The sequence below is a fragment of the Heterodontus francisci genome, chromosome 15 (genome assembly GCF_036365525.1).
Source record: "Heterodontus francisci isolate sHetFra1 chromosome 15, sHetFra1.hap1, whole genome shotgun sequence".
Lineage (NCBI taxonomy): Eukaryota > Metazoa > Chordata > Chondrichthyes > Heterodontiformes > Heterodontidae > Heterodontus > Heterodontus francisci.
This window is the reverse complement of record NC_090385.1, coordinates 62,295,969-62,304,934: the sequence shown is the minus strand read 5'-3', so window position 1 is coordinate 62,304,934 and position 8,966 is coordinate 62,295,969. Positions and strand designations below refer to the sequence as shown.

General features: G+C 42.0%; 1 protein-coding gene across 1 annotated transcript; it reads right to left on the bottom strand.

Annotated features, from left to right (window-relative positions):
- Positions 1-3,308: 3,308 nt before the first annotated feature.
- On the bottom strand, positions 3,309-8,744 carry gpr34l (G protein-coupled receptor 34 like). Its single transcript, XM_068047987.1, has 2 exons — positions 8,625-8,744; positions 3,309-5,506 (listed from the first exon to the last, which is right to left on the bottom strand). The coding sequence occupies exon 2, from the start codon at positions 5,495-5,497 to the stop codon at positions 4,454-4,456; it is 1,044 nt and encodes a 347-aa protein (XP_067904088.1). The 5' UTR covers positions 5,498-5,506; positions 8,625-8,744; the 3' UTR covers positions 3,309-4,453.
- Between the last annotated feature and the right edge of the window lie 222 nt (positions 8,745-8,966).

Genomic DNA, 8,966 nt, shown 5'->3' with positions numbered 1-8,966 from the left:
CTTGTGAAAATGAGGAACTGAAAGAAATTAGTATTAACAAAGAGGTAGTACTCAAAAAGGTAACTGCATTGAAGGTTGATAAATCCCTTTGACTAGATGAGCTACATCCCAGAGTGTTGAAGGAGGTGGCTTTAGAGATAATGGATGGTTATATTTCAAAACTCTATAGATTCTGGAAAGGTTCCTGCAGGCTGGAAAGTAGAAAATGTAACCCCACTACTTAAGAAAGGAGGGAGAAAATGGGGAACTACAAACATGTTAATTTTGTTGTGTGATCGCCTAAAGAGTGATGTCCCTTTCAGATCTCAGTATGCTAATGAGATAAGTACCAGGATGCAGTTATGTGACAATATGCCAGGGCAACTCTGCAACTGGATCACCCAGACGAAGGTTCTGTAAATAGTTTGCTCTGTACTGTAAATAATGGTTTAGCTGTTAATAAACCTGTTAGAGATGTTTAATGACCTGGACTCCACGCATTTCATTTATGTTGCATCAGACAACATAAAGAACTCATTACTAGTTTGACGTCAGTAGTAGGGAAAATGTTAGAATCTATTATAAAGGATGTGATAACGAGCCACTTAGAAAATAATGATATGATTGGGCAGAATCAACATGGATTTGTGAAAGGGAAATTATGTTTGACAAACCTTTGGAGATTTTTGAGGATGATATTTGTAGCATAGATAAAGGAGAACCAATGGATATAGTGTATTTGGATTTTTAGAAGGCTTTGATAAGGTCCCACACAGGAGGTTAGGAAACGAAATTAGAGCACATGGGATTGGGGGTAATATACTGGCATGGATTGAGAATTGGTTAACAGACAGAAAGCAGAGAGTAGGAATAAACGGGTCATTCTCAGGGTGGCAGGCTGTTACTTGTGGGGTACTATAAGGATCAGTGCCTGGGTCACAGCTGTTCACAATCTATATAAATGATTTGGATGTGGGGACCAAATGTAATATTTCCATATTTGCTGATGACACAAAATCAGGTAGATGGGAATGTATTAAAAACAGAAAGTGCTGGAAATACTCAGCAGGTCAGGCAGCATCTGTGGCGAGAGAAGCAGAGTTAACAATTCAGGTCAGTGACCTTTCATCAAAATGTTCTGATCTCTCTACAGATGCTGCCTGACTTGCTGAGTATTTCCAGCACTTTCTGTTTTTACTTCAGATTTCCAGCATCTGCAGTATTTTACTTTTATTTTAGGTGGGAATGTAAGTTGTGAGAAGGTGCAAGGAGGCTTCAAGGGGACTTGGACAGTCCAAGTGAAAGGGCAAGAACATGGCAGATGGAATATAATGTGAATCGTGTGAAGTGATCCACTTTGGTAGAAAGAACAGAAGGACAGAGTATTTCTTAAATGGTGAGAGGTTGGGAAGTGTTAATATCCAAAGGGACTTGGGTGTCTTCGTTCATCCGTCACTAAAAGCTAGCATGCAGGTGCAGCAAGCAATTAGGAAGGCAAATGGTATGTTGGCCTTCATTGCAAGGGGTTTTGAGTACAAGAGTAAAGAAATCTTGCTGCAATTGTATAGAGCCTTGGTGAGACCGCAACTGGAGTATTGTGTACAGTTTTGGTCTCCGCATCTGAGGAAGGATATATTTGTCATAGAGGGAGTGCAACGGAGTTTCACCAGACTAATCTCTGGGATGGCGGGTTTGTCTTATGAGGATAGACTGCAGAAACTGGGCCTGTATTCTCTAGAGTTTTGAAGAATGACTTATGAGGAAAGGTTGGACAGGCTAGGCTTGTATCCACTGGAATTTAGAAGAGTGAGAGGCGACTTGATTGAAACATATACGATTCTGAGGGGTCTCGACAGGGTGGATGTGGAAAGGATGTTTCTTCTTGTGGGAGAATCTAGAACTAGGGGTCACTGTTTAAAAATAAGGGGTCACCCATTTAAGACAGAGATAAGGAAACATTGTTTCTCTGAGGGTTGTGAATCTTTGGAATTCTCTTCCTCAAAAGGCGGTGGAAGCAGAGTCTTTGAATATTTTTAAGTCAGAGGTCAATAGATTCTTGATAAGCAAGGGGGTGAAAGGTTATTGGGGGCGGGCGGGAATGTGGATTTGAGGTTACAATCAGATCAGCCATGATCTTATTGAATGGTGGAGCAGGCTTGAGGGGTTGAGTGACATATTCCTCCTCCTAATTCGTATGTTCGTATGTAATGAGAAATGATCTCATTGAAGCTTACAAAATTCTTACAGGGCATGACAGGGTGGGTGTAGATAGTCTGTTTCCTCTGGCTGGTGAGTCTGGAACCTGAGGACATAGTCTCAAAATAAGGGGTTGGCCATTTAAGATGGAGATGAGGAGGAATTTCTTCACTCAGAGGTTGTTGAATCTTTGGAATTCTCTACCCCAGAGACCTTTGGAAGCTGAATCACTGAGCATTTGCAAGACAGAAATCGATAGATATCTAGATACTGATGCCATCAAGGCATAGGGGGATAGAGCGGGAAAGTGGCATTGAGGTAGATGATCAGCTGCGATCTAATTGAATGATGGAACAGGCTCGATGGGCTGAATGGCCTACTCCTGCTTCTATTTTCCTACGTTCCTCCTTTGTCCCTATAAGGTGGATAAAATAAATATTATGTCCTAGAATGTGGAGAGAAGAAAGGATAATGTAAGAATTGAGCATTGCTTGCCCCACTGTTTCAGGATCTCTTGGCTGGTTGGCAATGAACCAGGGATCAGTACTACATATAATTGCCAATTTATGCCTAATGAAGATCCATTTCTACAGCTAATTGCATTCTCAGCTGCACTGGTATAGGTGGAGAAAAGTTACCTTTGTACTAGGCCGCTTGGCCAACACATACATGCTGGAGAATTGTGTGGAGGCCATATAATGTATAATGAACTGGGAGACCCACAGTGTTGGGGATGTATTGAGGTAGGGAACTTGCAGGGAGAGCTGTATAGTGTTCTGGGAACTCCATAGAGGAACTGTGCAGTGTGCTGGCAACTCCACCGCTGGTACTGTGCAGTGAGCTGGGAATTCTACAGGGGTTATCAATGCAGTGTTCTGGGAACTCCACAGTTCGCTATGTAATGTGCTGGGATCTCCATAGGGAACTCTGTATGGAATGCTGTGTAGTGTGGCAGTAGGGGCTGCAGTGAACTAGTCGGACTTTATTGCAAGAGCTAACTTCTTTGTGGAAAATTATCGGTGTGGGTGCTGTGAAAATGTTATAATAAATCGCACACAGTCTCTGAGAATAGAGTTTTTTTTTAAAGTGCAAAACCAGAAGGATTGATAAAAATAACATTTAATTACAGTGAGGCTAATTTGTACAAAAATATATCTTTGGCTAGATGCCATGTGCTGGTATAAGACAGTTTACATAATTTATGCTTTGTTATTCATATTACAGATACTCACAGTCTAATAATCTGAATGTCTCAAAGTTGATTGGCCCATTTAAGGGACAGTGATTTATAAAACACTTAAAACAATTCACACACCCTATATGGAGTAATTCTGTAATCCACAACAAGATATTGGGCCCAATTCATCCTTTATTCAGCACAATATTTTGTATCTTTATGCAAATTATGATGGCTTTATGCACTGGAAAATGAATTTGCAATAAGTGTAAGAGTCAGATGAGTCTTCTGTTCATCCCCAGGTTCAGATGTGACTGGCAAGACCAGAGGTGGTGTTTTTTTTAAATGTCCTGTCCTGGAGATTGATTCTTTATAAAACAACAAATCATTTTCTTTATAAAGTGTCCTCTGTGCTTTTTACTCTTCCAACAAACTCTTGTACACCAGAGGGAGAGAAAGCTTAGAAAACGGACTTGCCTATCCCCAGAGGGTCAACACTTCCTGGTGTCCACACAAGTTGGGGAAGGAAAAACTACCAGGCTCACATAGGTACTATACTTGGATTTTGAGCTTATGCTGGAAGAAAATGCTGCATTTTAAAATGTTCCTGCGTTGTAAATGCCTGTAATGAGCATTCCCAGTGCTGTGCAGTTTAATTAGATTTTACATCGTCTTTGCAAAATGTCTATAAGTTAACGTTGGAAAAAATACACACTGGGACCAATTGGAAATCGCTCCATAATGCCATCAGAGGTTCTTCCTGTGGTATGATATTGCCATTCACATGAGTCCCAACAACGCAGTAAGATGCATCAGGCTCAACAAAACTAGCTCCACTTTATAGTTGCTGAGTTTTCCTGGTCATGACCAGATATATATTTGAAAAAGACATATATTTAGTATTTATCATCCTGGTTACTGAATCTATATATGTGTGGCTATCTCTGGTGTCTCCAGGAAGTTTGCTCCTATGCATAGGAACATAATGTTATCGCAACTCCATGCATCACCTTCGGCCGAGATGGTTACTGCGATAGTGCCACCCTGCTGGCCATGCATTCTGCTTCTATCCCATTAACTCAATATTTGTAGTTCTAAACTTCAGATTTCTGTTATGGATCTGAAACTGTTTGTGACCCCATTGGTTTTGGGGAAGGTTTTGTTGAATCTTCCTTTAGTAGTGTAAATGATAGTCCTACGAAAAGAGTTGGAGAGGAAGAAATAGATGACCGGGTCAAGACAGCTGTTTAGCGCAGAGAGGCACAGAACCAGCTCATTGGCTGTGTGCAGAAACTGCTTTGATTGGCAGCTGGAGATTATCTCCATCTGAGAGAGGACGTAAGGGACTCGAACAATGTGATAAGGCATGAAGCACACAATGTAGATGGCAAGGACGATAAAAGTCTTCATGATGGCTCTGGTGCTCACTTTCCTGATCTGTTGCTTTTTTTTACCTTCGGAGATGTTGTAAAGTTTGACTGCAATCTTAGCATAGGACACCAGGAATAGCAAGGAGAGGATAAAAATAAACATGATGGCTACCAGATTCATTGTACCTGCTATCACACTCTGGCTCCTGTAGTGGAAGCATTTTGTCTCAGTTGACTTTAAGCTGCTCGCCACAACAAATGGTAGCATGAATAGGATGGTGCCCACCCACACGGCCTTGGATATGCCCGAACTCCAATTCACGCTGTGGATCTTGAACTTACGGAGAGGCTTTGTGATCTTTAAATAGCGGTTCAGGCTGATCAACCCTAAAAATACAATGCTGGCATACATGTTGATATAGAAAAATGCACCAATAATCTTACAGAAGTAGCACTTAACCATCCAGTTGTACTGTCCGATATGGTAGGCAATCCTGAATGGAAGGCAGAGTAACAACAGGAGGTCAGCCATAGCCAGATGCTTCATGTAGATAGAGATAGACGTTGGCTTCCTCTGGTTGAAAAAAAACACCCATAGGGCCGATACGTTACCCAGCAGTCCAATCACACAAATAGTGATGTAGAAAATAGGCAGACCCGTTGAGAGGAAGCCATCTTCAATGGTACAGTTAATGTCCTTAAGTATTGCTTTGGAGTCCATTGCTGGCTGGGAAACATTGGCATAGGGGGATGGCGAAGATGACAAATCAGCCATGGTTACAACCTAAATCATGGAAGGAAAGGAGAAATGTGAGTTCTGATTTGGAAATGAAACCATTCTATTATAATAACGTTTAAATACTTCAAGGCAGGCCTATTTCCGTCACTCCAGTAGTGGGATGCTTATGGGGCAGGCTTTCATGTGTTATTCCAGGTAGTGGTTTCTAATGCTCGTAGGACAGGCCTAACTGTCACTCTGGTGTCTAATCTTAACAGCAATGGTTTTCCAGATATCAAACCGTCCTTTAAAAGGAACCCAATAACATCTGGCCTTCACTGTCGAAACCCAAATTTCAGCCACTGATGAATCAAAAATGGTAAAAGGAGGGCCACCTATAAATGAAGAAACTCAATGTTTTAGCTCTGTTGGGAAGTGGTTATGCTTACACACTTTCAGCTGAATTGAAATATATTGTTACGACCAGTGAGAATGGGGTCTATGGGTTCCCTCTATGATTTGACACTATGTCCAGCCTACAATTTACAAAGCTAATAGAATGTTGAACTTTATAGTCAATGCAATAGAATACAATTCAGAGAAAGTCTTGACCAAACTGTACAATGCTCTGGTCAGACCATACCATTTCTAGTTCTGGTCGCCGAGAAACAAGAGGAATACTCAAGGGCTGAAGACAGCGCAGAGAAGAGCCTTGAGGCTGATCCCTAATGTCAGGGGTCTGGGTCATACGGACTGGAAAGCCAAAGGCTTTGAAATTCGAATATGCCCAGACGTGGGTTCGCAATGGGCACAGAGATCGATTCGCGTACTGAATGGATAGGCATGTTATATTGAACCTCGAGCCTCAGTATCACCAAACACCTAATGGGCCTCCTCAGGAACTGCTTTATATTTTTGACTATTATTCAGTAACATTTCTACTTGCACAGGTGAAAATGATTGTAATGTTACTCCACAAAGAAACTGCCCACCATGAATAGAGCCTGCAGATAGACACAAATCATCTCTCATATACTAATTGTGAGCTTCACTGCTCACTCCTATTTCCTGACCAATGATGTTGGCAGCAAGATCAAACTTGTGAATATGTTTAAGATTTCAAAGTCATCTCAAATAAGGGCCATGGAAAGGCCGCCTACTTTTTACAGGCAGTTTTTCTCAGGCCTGGGCCACCCACCTGCCAATCGTAAAATTCCCATGGTGGCAGGCGGAGGCCCTTACGTGGCTGTTAACTGGCCACTTAAGGGCCTTGTTTGGCCTGGGGTGGAAGGCTGTTTCTCGCTGCCGCTGCCCCGCGTAAAATGGTGGCAGAGGCAGGAGCGGGCCGGGAAGGGCCCCCCCGAGCAGCCCACTCCATTTTACACCCCCCCTCCCCCCACCCCCAACTCGCTATTTGGGGGGGGGGGGGAGTGGGAGGGGCATAAAATTCTGGCCACTACGTCAATGGATCAATTAGGCATTGTGTTAATGTACTTGATTAACATTGGGCACCAATTGCTTAGATTTTATAAATTAATATTTAAGCATTTAAGCAGAGAGAAGTAAATCAGAAACCATACCTCCCACATCATGTACACCAACACTGCCTGTATGCACCACATTGATTAGACTTTCGCTGTGCCCATCACACATTACACAATATTGCGGTGGATATTAGACACAGAATCATAGAATTACAAAATTGTTACAGTGCAGAAGGAGGCCATTTAGCCCATCATGTCAGCACTGGCTCTCCTAGTTTCACCAAGTGCCTCTCCCCCGCCTCTCCCCATAAACCTGCACATTCTTCCTTTTCATATAACTAATTCCCTTTTGAATGTCTTGATTGATTCTGCCTCCATCACACTCTCAGGCAGTCCATTCCAGATCCTAACCTCACGCTGCATGAAAACATATTTCCTCGTGTCACTTTTGCTTCTTTTACCAATTTTTAAAAATCTGTGCCCTCTCATTCTAAATCCTTTCACAAGTGAGAACCGTATCTCTCTATCTACTGTGTCCAGACCCCTTATGATTTTGAATACCTCTATCAAATCACCTCTCAGCCTTCTCTTCTCCAAGGAAAACAGTCCCAACTTCTCCAATCTATCTTCCTAACTGAAGTCCCTCATCCCTGGAACTATTCTTGTGAATCTTTTCTGCTCTCTCTAATGCCTTCACAGCCTTCCTAAAGTACGGCGCCCAGAACTGCACACAGTACTCCAGCTGAGGCTGAACTAGTGTCTTATACAAGTTCAACATAACCTGCTTGCTCTTGTACTCTATGCATCTATTAATAAAGCCCAGGATACTGTATGTTTTATTAACCGTTCTCTCAACCTGTCCTGTCAGCTTCAATGACTTATGAACATATACACCCAGGTCCCTCAGCTCCTACACCCCCTTTAGAATAGTATCCTTTATTTTAAATTGTCTCTCCATGTTCTTCCTACCAAACTGTATCATTTCATATTTCTCTGCATTGAACTTCATCTGCTACCTATCCGTCCATTCCACCAACTTGTCTATGTCCTTTTGAAGTTTTACACTATTCTCCTCACAGTTCACAATGCTTCTAAGTTTCGTATCACCTGCAAACTTTGAAATTGTGCCCTATACACCAAGGTCTAAGTCATTTATATATCAGGAAAAGCATGGGTCCCAACACTGACCCCTGGGAACTCCCTCACTGGTACTCGCTCACTGCTCATACATGTCCTAATTTTGCACTCTCATTGCCTGTACCCACCGTACCGGTTATACAGTTGCTGCCTCTACCTTCCACACTAACTGCACTTTTGCTGCCTGTACCTCCATGTAAATTGTGTTCTCTCAGTGCCTGTACCACCAGCCCCACTTTGTACACTTGTATAAGAATAGTTTCCTCTATCTTCAATGCTTTTCATAACCATTCAAAATACAAATAACCCATCACACAATGTACAAACATGATATGGGACTACCAAATTCTTCATATTCACCAAAGTTGCCAGGGCTTAAGCTGTAAAAATTAAATATCACAAATGCTAATGAAAGGGGTTGTGCTTCAGTTGCTGTGCACACCTCACTGCAAGCTTCTCAGTTGAGCAGTAAGCCAATAATATCTTATAGCATTGAGAAGCAAATAGTTTGTGTTCTGACCTAAAATTGAAGAAATGAGTCAGACTATTTCAAGGCCTCTTACCTGCTCTGTACTGTTTCTTGCTTCTGTTTCAATTAAAGTGCTATCAGTTCACTGCTAGTCACTTTTATTCCTCTGTCAGTGGAAATTCCATTGACAGGAGTACGTAGGCTTTGTGCCGAATATCCGTGCATGGGTTTCTGCTTCCTGCGTAATCTCTGGGGCACACTCTCTGTCTTGGTGGTTTTAAACATACGCCTACTTCCATGACTCATTACTTCAAAAAGGAAACTAGAAGCAAAGCCCATCAGAATCAGACTAAATAATAATAGTCTGTCACTTGGGAGGCAGCCAAGGTGTGTGTTTTTGATATAAGCAATTAATTTCAAAGCTTTAATGACCACA

Coding starts and splice junctions, on each gene's coding strand:
- gpr34l (XM_068047987.1), bottom strand. CDS start 5,497: ATGGCTGATTTGTCATCTTCGCCATCCCCCTATGCCAATGTTTCCCAG.